The sequence below is a fragment of the Centroberyx gerrardi genome, chromosome 4, assembly GCF_048128805.1.
Source record: "Centroberyx gerrardi isolate f3 chromosome 4, fCenGer3.hap1.cur.20231027, whole genome shotgun sequence".
NCBI classification, from domain to species: domain Eukaryota; kingdom Metazoa; phylum Chordata; class Actinopteri; order Beryciformes; family Berycidae; genus Centroberyx; species Centroberyx gerrardi.
Window position 1 is genome coordinate 3,368,368 of NC_136000.1, and position 12,805 is coordinate 3,381,172.

Sequence of the window (12,805 nt, forward strand, 5' to 3'; positions counted from 1 at the left end):
TATTATATTATGGGAATATTATAGCATATTCTAGAAGTAGTATATTATATTATGTGGAGTATTATATTGTGTAAGTATTATATTATGGAAGTATATTATGTTGACCGCTGTGTGTCGCTTCGTACTGGCTCGTGTTCTTTCGGTAATTTCCGGTGCATCTCTTTCCTGTGAGTTCATGAAAACATAAACGTCGGACGCCATTTCTCGTCGGTTGAGCTCGTAGGCAGGTTAGGAATTACCGTGAAATTCAGGGGCACATTTGCATTAGCAGTTCCGTTAATACGTTGCAAGTTCTCGTTTTTCTTTGCTTATCGTCGCGGCTGCAGGCTCGGCAGCGGACCGCCCGTCCGCCCCGCCGCTGCTCGGTTAGATTCGGCTCCTGTCGTTCAGTCGGAGGAGGAATGGACGAAGCGGACTCGGCCACGAAGGCGCTCGGGCTGCATGAACCGCCCATCAGCGCCGCGGTCGGGCCGGTGGTGGAGGGGGTGGGCTCGGATACCGAGTCGGAGGCCGAAGTCACCACGATGACCGTGATGGGAGAACCGGGGAACATCGACATAGGAGCCGAGTCTCTGCCGAACCCGGACGATGCCGAGGCGGCGTTTGCAGGCAAGGCGGGCCGGGCTGTACGGCGACTGTAGAGCCGCTAGAAGGCGTTGTTCGGCTCGAAGCAAAACCTGACTAGCTTTTATAATTGTTACACGGTCACAGGTGTGCGGGTATCGGGTACTCCTATTGCCCCATGCCGCCCCGTGCCGACCTCTGTTCAATAATCTTGTAATGTAATATTGCCTTGCTTTTCGGCAGAAGTACATACCGTATAAAGTACGACGCAGGACCTATTCTGAATCTCTAGAAGCCACTCTTAAATTCGGCGTAGACTTAACCCACCAAGAAGTATTCATTCAAATACAATTTCAACTTTTTAGAATTGGTTCACACTGCTCGTTGCCGCCCGCCACAGTGTATTTTTTGTGAAATTAGATTGTGGATTTAACAGGTGAATCCGTTTTAAAGTTGAAATGAGTGCTGTTTGTTAGATGGATATATGCCGAACTGAAGAGTGGTTCGTACCGATTCAGAAAAGTCTTGAGTCATATTTCACAAGACATGTAGTTTTGCCTTTCAGCACGCCTACGTTAAATTGCCAAATTTTGGATGTAGTTTGGTTCAGACATGTATCAGGGCTATGGCCTCTAACTCAGCCAATCAGAACGGAGGAACAGTCCGTGAACAGACTGGAGGTTAGCTGGGGTAAACAGGCTCAGTGTGTTCAGTCTGTCACTGTACAGTTTCAGTAGTCAGTATTAGACCAACCGTCAGACTGAAGTCCACAACAAATAATGGCTAACCAAGCTGTGCTGCATAAAAATAACCTGCATAATATTATTCCTGTAGTGTTCATATTCATTCAGGTGTCTGTGGCACTCAGTAGTGACCTTATTGTACTGTATGGTGTTTTTTTTGTTTTTTTTTTATCTCTTATGATATAATATTCCCACAAGGACTCATAGTTTTGCTGTGATATTTGAATAGTGTCTTTTAGGGCTGCAACTAACGATTATTTTCATTATTGATTAATCTATCGATTACAATTCATCATTTAGTCTATAAAATGTAAAAAATAATGACAAATGACCCAGAGCCCAAAGTGATTCTTAAAATGTATTACTTAGTCTGACCAGCAGACCAAAAAAAACAAAGTATTAATTTTATGATGGTATGAAATGGAAATGTTTGATATTTTTACATGATAAATGACTAAAACGATTAATCGATTATCAAAATTATAATCAGTTAATTTTCTGTCAATCGACTACTCTTTTCAGAACCAGCATCTTAATATTTACTGAATCTATTTTCGGACTACCGTAGTTCTTTTTGCAGGGGTGAACACAAATCGTAGGAATGATTTATTAAAAAGCTAAATGTGTTTGCCCATGTCACCCGTTGCTCCCAGAGGTGACCACAGTGACCGTGGCAGACGTGCAGGCAGAAGACAACGTGTTCACCACCACCGTGGCCACGTCAGGAAGCCTCCCCGAACACGTGCTGGTGGGTTCATTCAGCCCCGCACACTGTGGACCAAACAGAGATATTATCTGGTTTCTCATGGGACCTTCAGTGTGTGTTCATCACTGCTGCCAACATTCCCAAAACTTGATTTGTCCCATGTGGGAAACTTAGGTTCAAAAAGGCATGAAAACATGACACATACAACCAGAGGTGGGGGACTCCAGTCGAGTCACAGTTTTAATTGTTTGAGACTTGACTTGATGCATGAAGAGAAGACTTGACTTGACTTGGGTTCTGGTGACTTGGGACTTGACTCTGACTTGTACTTTGATGACTTGAAAAGGTTTCTAAAGTCTTGACTTGAGATCTTGTGTTTGTGTAAATGACTTAGATTGAAAGTGATGAGATTTGTTCCAGCGGACGACTGAATTTAAATTCTGTTTTCTGAATTTGTATGGAATGATTGAATTTATTGAAGTTGAAACTGATTATAGAAATCAAACTCATGATGCTCTTACCAAGTTTTTATCCTATTAAAACCATATTGCATTGAAAAGTCCTAGATATTTAGTTTTCTTAAAGATATTAAATTGATACTGGACTCATTTAGACTTGAGACTTGACATTAATGACTTGGACTTGACTTGGTAATCTACATTTAGACTTGGGACTTGACTTGAGACTTGTGCCTCAAGACTTGAGACTGACTTGGGACTCGAGTGAAGTTCACTTGGTCACACCTCTGGATTTTGACAAAACTTCGGAGAATGATGCATCTTGTTTTCATTTTGACTGGTAACTGTTATCTGTGGGGGTTTGGAAGTAACAAAAATAATAAATTAAATACTGAATTGATTAAATAGCTCTCATTTAAATGTTGGATTGAATAAAATGCAATTCAATTAAATATTGAAGTGTTGAAACACTATCAAATCAAATGAAACTGATTATAGAAATCAAACTCATGATGCTCTGCAGACCGGCCGGACCGCCCTGCAGCTCAGTGAAGGTCTGAATACCCAGAAGGCCACGCTGATCGTGGTTCACACAGACGGCAGCATAGTGGAGGCAACGGGCCTGAAGAGCGCCGCCGCCGCCATCGCCTCTGGTACGCTGCGTATGTGTGTGTGTGTAATTGGTTTCAGTATCATCAGTGTGTATGGATGGAACTGTGTAGATGTAGTTTTCCAACCGTAAATTTATTCTTAGCTAGACATTATTGTAAATCATCTGTTGTCCCAGTGTTAACGGTTATGGGCTTGAACTCTGACATCTATATTTATTAGGGACGGGACGATGTATTGAAATTCAATATATCGCAGTACAAAAATGTGACAATACGTATCGTGGGGCAGAAAAATGAATGGTGATATCAGCTCCATGTTATTCTGCTGTAGTAATCACTAATGAGACTCTTGACCATCACAGTTTCACAAGCTCTCCATCCAAATTATATTATTGTCACTTTATAATGACATTTTTAAATTGTTGTTTACATTCTAGCAGCCAATGGCATCGCTAGAAAGATCCGTGGCTTAGAAATAAACAGAATTCTGCACAGTCAGACTTTGTTGTCATCAAACTTTTATTTATTACATCGTATTGTGGTTTTATTGAATCCTGAACCCCATCCCACATATGGTCCCATCCCTATATTGTTCCCAAATTCCCAGTTTTAACAGACAAATCAGTTTTTCAATAGAAAACTGACAGCTTAGTTGACATGTAGATGACTTCAGCAAACATCTTATTCCCACTGAGATGCTTCATCTGTGTGTCTGGTGCGTTTGTTTCGCCCCCCCCCACAGGCCCCCAGACTCCCTCCACCCCTCTGTCCCCGGGTCAGGACAAGGACTCCTGCACCAAGTACAACTGGGACCCGTCGGTTTACAACAACGAGCTGCCGGTCCGCTGCAGGAACACCAGCGGCATCCTGTACAAGAACCGCCTGGGCTCAGGTAGAGACGCTGCAGCGCACACACACACACACACACACACACAGAGCACATATGGGTTTACTCGAAAATAAGCAACATCACTTTCTACCTGCAGTTAGGGCTGGTTATCGTAATATTGTGAATTAACTTAAATGTCACTTCTTCCTGGTCTTAAAGGCTGCGTTACAGTAAAGTGATACAGCTTTCTGAACTTATCAGCCTGTTCTGGCTGAGTAAAATGAACAATGATTGGCTTTACCTGCTCATCATATCCACATTACTTATTACTTATTACACATTACTGATTACTAATGATCATTACTTATTTTCAAAATTTTCTTGTGTGTAAATATCTTATGAAAGCACAAATACTCATCCTCAAAATATTGTCACATTATTGATATCGAGGTATTCAGTCTAAAATATTGTGATATTTGATTTTGTCAATATCACCCAGCCTTACCTGCAGTAGGCTTGATGTATAGACTTGATGCATTATTACCACAGTTAGTTAGAAACTCTTTTACCTGGTGGATTCCAACTTTCACCAGCCGAAAGCAGCCTCCAGATGCTGGTTGTTACCTGCTGAAGGTGGAAGTCACCTGCCTGCCTCAGCCAAAATTTACCAGCATTTGGCTGGTGGCTGGTGTTTATTTTATTTCCCCTGGCTCAGTTTGGCTCCGGGTCTTCCCACCAGGGGGCGCCGCTGTTTTATAAATCCACAAAGCGGTTTAAGCCGCTTGGTATTTAACTGCATCAGCACCACCTGTGAAGTCAAGGGGTCTGAACTTTTCCGTGCCCCAAACAGATGAGCACTGGAAAAGATTCAAGTGTTTCAGAGTTCCCACTGGTCATGGGATTGTGAGATGTGTATTGTATTGTATGAAGTCAGGGAATTTGTTAAATTATCTGGGGAAGTCAGGGAATATCAGGGAATTTTATAAAATGGGCCACTTTCCAGAATGTGTTTTCCAACTGGTTTCACACATTCATTACATTAGCAGGTTTTCAGACTGAAAAACAACACTAACAGACCAGGAAGGAGGAGCATTGTCAGGCCAGGGAAACACCTTGAGTTGAGTCATGGCAAGTCATGGAAATGTCCTGGGACTTTACACCAGGGGCATGATGGGAAGCCTGGTGTTTTCATTCCAGCTGGGGCGAAAACAGACTAACAACTGAGATGAGTCATTGTTTTAGTTTTAGTGATAGTGAAGTTAAAGGGACAGTTCAGTCATTCTGTACTGATGAGTCTCAGCCTCCTGTCACTGCTGCAGGCACTCTATTGAACTCTATTGTTTCTAAGTAAAATATAATTACATGAACTCTGTTTCTCTGTAAAATACAATAAAATTAACTTTATTGTTTCTTAGTAAAATATTATCAAATATGATTAAATATGATTTAATTCTAACTGTTCTTCAGTAAAATGTAATTAAATGTGATGACCTGCTGTGTGTGTGTGTGTGTGTGTGTGTGTGTGTGTGTGTGTGTGTGTGTGTGTGTGTGTGTGTGTGTGTGTGTGTGTTGCAGGAGGAAAAGGCCGCTGCATCAAACACAACAAGCAGTGGTTCACTCCGACCGAGTTCGAAGGTCTGGCTGGACGAGCGAGCAGCAAGGACTGGAAGAGGAGCATCCGCTACGCAGGGAGACCGCTGCAGTGTCTGATCCAGGTACTACTGCTATACTACTGCAGTACTACTGCAGTACTACTACAATACTACTGTAGTACTACAGCATCCGCTACGCAGGGAGACCGCTGCAGTGTCTGATCCAGGTACTACTGCTATACTACTGCAGTACTACTGCAGTACTACTACAATACTACTGTAGTACTACAGCATCCGCTACGCAGGGAGACCGCTGCAGTGTCTGATCCAGGTACTACTGCTATAGTACTGCAATACTACTGCAGTACTACAGCATCCGCTACGCAGGGAGACCGCTGCAGTGTCTGATCCAGGTACTACTGCAGTACTACTGCAATACTACTGCAGTACTACAGCATCCGCTACGCAGGGAGACCGCTGCAGTGTCTGATCCAGGTACTACTGCAGTACTACTGCAATACTACTGCAGTACTACAGCATCCGCTACGCAGGGAGACCGCTGCAGTGTCTGATCCAGGTACTACTGCAATACTACTGCAGTACTACTGCAGTACTACTACAATACTACTGCAGTACTACAGCATCCGCTACGCAGGGAGACCACTGCAGTGTCTGATCCAGGTACTACTGCAAAACTACTGCAGTACTACTACAATACTACTGCAGTACTACAGCATCCGCTACGCAGGGAGACCGCTGCAGTGTCTGATCCAGGTACTACTGCAATACTACTGCTGTACTACTGCAATACTACTGCAGTACTACTACAATACTACTGCAGTACTACAGCATCCGCTACGCAGGGAGACCGCTGCAGTGTCTGATCCAGGTACTACTGCTATACTACTGCAGTACTACTGCAGTACTACTACAATACTACTGTAGTACTACAGCATCCGCTACGCAGGGAGACCGCTGCAGTGTCTGATCCAGGTACTACTGCTATACTACTGCAGTACTACTGCAGTACTACTACAATACTACTGTAGTACTACAGCATCCGCTACGCAGGGAGACCGCTGCAGTGTCTGATCCAGGTACTACTGCTATACTACTGCAGTACTACTGCAGTACTACTACAATACTACTGTAGTACTACAGCATCCGCTACGCAGGGAGACCGCTGCAGTGTCTGATCCAGGTACTACTGCTATAGTACTGCAATACTACTGCAGTACTACAGCATCCGCTACGCAGGGAGACCGCTGCAGTGTCTGATCCAGGTACTACTGCAGTACTACTGCAATACTACTGCAGTACTACAGCATCCGCTACGCAGGGAGACCGCTGCAGTGTCTGATCCAGGTACTACTGCAGTACTACTGCAATACTACTGCAGTACTACAGCATCCGCTACGCAGGGAGACCGCTGCAGTGTCTGATCCAGGTACTACTGCAATACTACTGCAGTACTACTGCAGTACTACTACAATACTACTGCAGTACTACAGCATCCGCTACGCAGGGAGACCACTGCAGTGTCTGATCCAGGTACTACTGCAAAACTACTGCAGTACTACTACAATACTACTGCAGTACTACAGCATCCGCTACGCAGGGAGACCGCTGCAGTGTCTGATCCAGGTACTACTGCTATACTACTGCAATACTACTGCAGTACTACTACAATACTACTGCAGTACTACAGCATCCGCTACGCAGGGAGACCGCTGCAGTGTCTGATCCAGGTACTACTGCAATACTACTGCTGTACTACTGCAATACTACTGCAGTACTACTACAATAGTACTGCAGTACTACAGCATCCGCTACGCAGGGAGACCGCTGCAGTGTCTGATCCAGGTACTACTGCTATACTACTGCAGTACTACTACAATACTACTGCAGTACTACAGCATCCGCTATGCAGGGAGACCGCTGCAGTGTCTGATCCAGGTACTACTGCAGTACTACTGCAATACTACTACAATACTACTGCAGTACTACAGCATCCGCTACGCAGGGAGACCGCTGCAGTGTCTGATCCAGGTACTACTGCAATACTACTGCAATACTACTGCAGTACTACAGCATCCGCTACGCAGGGAGACCACTGCAGTGTCTGATCCAGGTACTACTGCTATACTACTGCAGTACTACTGCAATACTGCTGCAGTACTACAGCATCCGCTACGCAGGGAGACCGCTGCAGTGTCTGATCCAGGTACTACTGCAGTACTACTGCAATACTACTGCAGTACCACTGCAATATTACTATTTATTTATTACTATTTACTATTATTTATTATTATATTGCAAACAGCTACCTGTTTGACCACATCAAACTGGAGAGTGAGAGAGGAAACTACAGGGATGGTCATGTTGGAGTTACAGAAGGCTTTTGGCTTTTGTCAAAGCTGAGGTGTCTAGGTCTACATCAGATGTCAGTTAAATGGTTTGAATTACATTTAACTGAGAGATCTCAGATCTGTGATGTTGGGGGAACATGTGGGAGGTGACGTGGGGTGCCCCAGGGGTCCATTCTGGGACCATTACTATTTTTAATTTATGTCAATGACATGTCGGCAGCCGTGAGGTGCAAACTTTTGTTGTATGCTGATGACTCTGCTCTGATGGTGTCGGGGGAGGACAGAGAGAATAGAGGAAGCCTTGAGCAAGGAACTTCAATCAGTAAGAGAGTGGCTAATTGACAACAAATTGTCATTAAACCTCAGCAAAAACAAAACAACTAAACACAGTAGAATCCAGGTAACCCGTGCAGGAGATGTTCTTCAGTCCAGATCGAGTGTGTCTTATCTTGGAATAACACTGGACCAATCAGGGGACAGTATTGTGGAAAGGGTTCTTTTAAAGAGCGCAAACAAACTTAAGTTTCTGTACCGCAAAACCAGGGAGTTTGAGACTAAAATCAAAAGGCTGCTTGTGTCTGCGTTGATACAGAGTCATTTTAACTACGCCTGTTCATTCTGGTTTAGTGGATCGTCAGCCAAGCTAAAACATAAGTTACAGGTAATGCAAAACAACACCATCCATTACATGCTGAATGCTCCCTCCAGAACCCATACTGGGGAATTCAGAGGTTCAACATGTTTCCAGTAGAAACATGATGATGTTCAGTGTTATAAAGGGACTGCTCCAGCTTATCTGAGCAGCCAAGTTAGGATGGTCCACTCCCAGCATGAGTTTAACACTAGAGCCAGTGTCCACTCTTACATGGTGGCTAGAGTGAATAGCACTGCTGCTAGGAGCTCTTTTCTTTATACAGGAGTATTATTATGGAATAGTCTGCCTCGGACTATCAAGGTAGTGCCATCCAAACATGTTTTTAGTAGTCAGGTCAGAGCTCACCTCTGGAAAAAAATGTGTTCGCCTTGTTAGGCTCTAGACTAGGATCAGGTGCACATGCATGCACACACACACACTCTTCCACTTGCATTACTAAGAATTATTGTCGTCATTTACACCTTTTCATACACACAAACTTGTGCATGCCTACACACACCATAATACACACACACACGCACTCACACACTCTTCCACACACTCCCACAAACACTCCAGACACACCCACGCTTTGTAGTTTAGTTTAGGTGTAGTGTGAAATTTATTTTATTTGTACTAAATACCTAACTGTATTGTTTTTGTAATATTGTATGTTCTGTGCACCTTTTTTTTTCTTCTCTTTTTTGTTCTCCATTGAGGACCATGTTGGAGTGTTTCAGTACGCTTTTACTGTTATCCTCTGGGATGTACTATTGCCTGCACTTTTATACCCAACAAATTGTAGTTCACCAACACACTTTCAGTGCTTGACAAAAGTAAATCTAAATCTTTAATCTATTTAATCTAAATCTAAAACGACATTGATGAGAAACAGCAGGTTGAACATCAGTTTAGTGCATCGCAGCAGCTGAAATGAATCAAACAAAACAAACAGACGCCCAAATGTGAACCTGATGTGTGAGCCAGTGGTAGAGCATGGCATTTTGGATGGTTATTATGGGATGTGATTCATGCTGTCACTGTTCTGCAGGAGAGGATCCTGAACCCTCACGCCGCCTCCTGCACGTGTGCCGCCTGCTGCGATGACCTGGCGCTGGTGAGTCACCGTCTCGGCTGCTTCCTCACCACATGACGGCCAGAACCTGAGCGCCGCGTTCCCACACGGTCCTGGGGTTCCTGGAATATCGTTTGAGAAGTGTATTTCAGACAGGGAACCTCAGGGAATTTCATAAATTCTCTGGGGAAGTCAGGGAATATCAGGGAATTTTCCAAATGGGTCACTTTCCAGGAATACAGCAGAATGTATTTTCCAACTGGTTTCACACATTCATTGCATTAGCTGGTTTTCAGTGCAACTGGAGTGGAAACCAGACTGAAAAATTACATTAACAACCCAGGAAGGAATCGTTTTTTAGGTCATGGAAATGCAAGTTATGGAAAGTCATGGAATTTTACATCCGGGCCACAGTGACTGTAGTGTGGTTTTATTAGTGAGTTAGACACAACACTAGTACACCGAACACACCAGTACACTGAACACCAGTACAGACTGCCAGTACATTGTCAGTTTCTGTATTTCTTACTTTCTGTCTTACTTTTCTTACTGTCTGTCTGTCTGTTGTCTGTCTGTCTGTCTGTTGTCTGTCTGTCTGCTTTCAGTGTTCCAAGGATGGGGATTCTTCTTTCGGAGGAGAAAACCTCAGCATGGTAATTTGAATTTTGCCTTTCCAGTCACAAAGCAGGAAGCAATCAGACAATCATGTTTTTCATCTTGTGGTCTCTGATTCTCTGACTGAACACGAGCCGGCCTGACGGACCGCAGCCAGCCGCTCTCGTTGCTTTATTGCAAATAAAGCAAATCTGCATGTCAAGTTCCTGTTCCTGCTATTCCCACCGTCATTCAGTCAAATTAAATTTACCTCTGACATTTACAACAAGCAACAAAGTACTTTATGTCACAAACAGCATTTTACGACACAACTTGCATTTACTTTTCTAGCTCGGTAAAGAAAGGTTGAATCTGTACAGTATGTTTTGCAGGAAGCTCGCAGGTTGCTGCGTCTTAAGCTGCAGCACTGTGCTGCCACAGCACCTCGGTGTTAACAGGCAGCACAGTTTCACTCACTATAGTCATTAAGATTCTGTGTCAGGTAAACTATTTTTGTTCTTCAAATACAGAATTTGCACAAGTTCCCATCTTCTTTTTTCCTGTTAGCAAGCAGATTTAGTTTTTTGTATTTTTTGAATTAACACACCTGTAGCTGACCAATATATGAACTTGGTTTGTAGACTGTACCTGTAACTTGTAAACTGATATTGGAGAAGTTTTCCTGTCAGTCACTGCTCCTGTCTCTCTCGGTCCGGTTCAGACCGGTCCGGTCCGGCTGTTCGTCCCGTATAAGAGACGGAAGAAAGACTCGGATCAGCCGGTCACTCCTGAGAAGAAGGAGCTGCCAGCAGCCAAAAACATCACACTGACCCCAGGGACCACATGTAGGTCACACACACACACACACACACACACACACACCTGACCCTGGGGACCACATGTAGGTCACACACACACACACACACACACACACACACCTGACCCTGGGGACTACATGTAGGTTAGTTAAAAAGTAGAACCCACACACATAAGTATGATTTAACTCTTTATTGCAACGTTTCGATCCATGATGGATCTTTGTCAGGTCAAATAATTAATTTGACCGAAGATTCATCAGATATATATATATATGTATATACAGTATATGATGTATATATAAATATATATGATGTATACAATACATATACAGTATATATTGAGTTCATTACATGTATTTTACATGTAACAGCCTGACCAAACACAAAATGTTTCACACAGTAAAACTAGAAGCTTATTTGCTTATTTGGACTTATGAAAAAACATCAATGCAAAGCCCAGGAAAGCTTGGTGCTGATCCTGAGCTGTCTGTGAAGCATAAGAGATGATGTAGCATGTTGCTTTTGTCACACTTTAATAAAGTTTACTTTAGTTTACACTTTTAATCGTCAGGTTTAGCCTGGGTGACTGGTTTCAACTAAAAATGCCGGTCAGAGTTATAAATGGCCACACTGGCAGATCTGCTGGAACAGTTTTAGGTCGTGGAAGTTATGGAAAGTCACAGAAAAGTTCATCAGTGCCACCAGTGACTCTAACCTTTCACTTATAATGAAGTGTAGTTGTACTGTCAAAAGTGACTGATGCATCTGCCCCCCCCCCCCCCCCCCCCGACCCCCCACAGTCACCGTGTCCCCGTCGGGCCAGATCACCACATCAGGCACCTTGACCTTTGACAGGACGCCCACGGGTGACGCCACGGCCATCCTCTCAGAGGGCACGACGCAGGCCGAGGTCTTCACCAGCACCGCAGGTAGGATCACAGTTCAGTCAGCGTCGGTCCACAGTCTGATGAAACCAAACTCACCAGCTGCTGTGACTATTTTACCAACTAGTTTAATATGAGAACAGAGCCGGTACGATGGTTGGACAGGCAGACAGACTTCCAGCTCTTTCCCAGCCTGTATGAGAGCGTTGTTACTAATCTTTACTTGTAATGGAAAAACATGATCTATAAATATTCCAGTCAGTCGCTCTTTATTTCAGGACAGATTTTCCGTTGCTCCTCGCCTGCGTTCCTTCGCCCGGTGCTTCCTCTGACCTTCAGCCGCTCGCTCGGGATATTTAACGGCGTTTCCCTCAGCAAGCGGGGCCATTTGTCCTTGTGTCTTCCCCTATCCCACAATCCCCTGCGCCGCCGCTGACCTGGAGCCTATTCATCATCTTATCACGCGCCGGGGATGCCCGGGCCCCACGCCTGCCCGCTGATTGGCTGACGTGCGTTGCGCTCCTCTGGTGACGGCTGTAACGAAGTCCCAGGAGACGGCGGCTCACCGGGCTTTTCTGTCAGCGAAGGCCGGCGGCCGTGTGACTAATGAGCCGCCATCACCGCACGCCGCCCTCCTTTTCCCTCTGCTCATACTTCCTGCTCATATTTTCTCCTCTCCGGCAGCCGCCGTGACATCACTCTGTCCTCCTCCACCCCGCCAATCGAGGAGAAAGATTGTGACAGAAGGTTGCCGGTTCGAATCCTGGAAAATCTGGATGGTAGCTGCTCACTGTCCACCAGCAGGAGATAGGAATCGGACGATCTGAAATCTGAATGTAAACAACAATTTAAAAATGTCATTACAAAGTGACAATAATATAATTTGGATGGAGAGCTTGTGAAACTGTGATGGTCCAAGCGTCTCATT

The 12,805-nt window shown here is 44.3% G+C and overlaps 1 protein-coding gene across 1 annotated transcript in view; it reads left to right on the plus strand.

The window, feature by feature from the left end:
• Window positions 1-268: 268 nt before the first annotated feature.
• Window positions 269-12,805, plus strand: part of deaf1 (DEAF1 transcription factor) — a 22,826-nt gene continuing 10,289 nt past the window's right edge. The window contains exons 1-9 of the mRNA XM_071909782.2: window positions 269-609; window positions 1,961-2,055; window positions 2,995-3,124; window positions 3,825-3,974; window positions 5,487-5,626; window positions 9,558-9,623; window positions 10,187-10,234; window positions 10,897-11,020; window positions 11,794-11,922. Coding sequence (XP_071765883.2) covers window positions 402-609; window positions 1,961-2,055; window positions 2,995-3,124; window positions 3,825-3,974; window positions 5,487-5,626; window positions 9,558-9,623; window positions 10,187-10,234; window positions 10,897-11,020; window positions 11,794-11,922 — 1,090 coding nt within the window. The 5' untranslated portion in view covers window positions 269-401. The remainder of the gene's footprint in view (window positions 610-1,960; window positions 2,056-2,994; window positions 3,125-3,824; window positions 3,975-5,486; window positions 5,627-9,557; window positions 9,624-10,186; window positions 10,235-10,896; window positions 11,021-11,793; window positions 11,923-12,805) is intronic.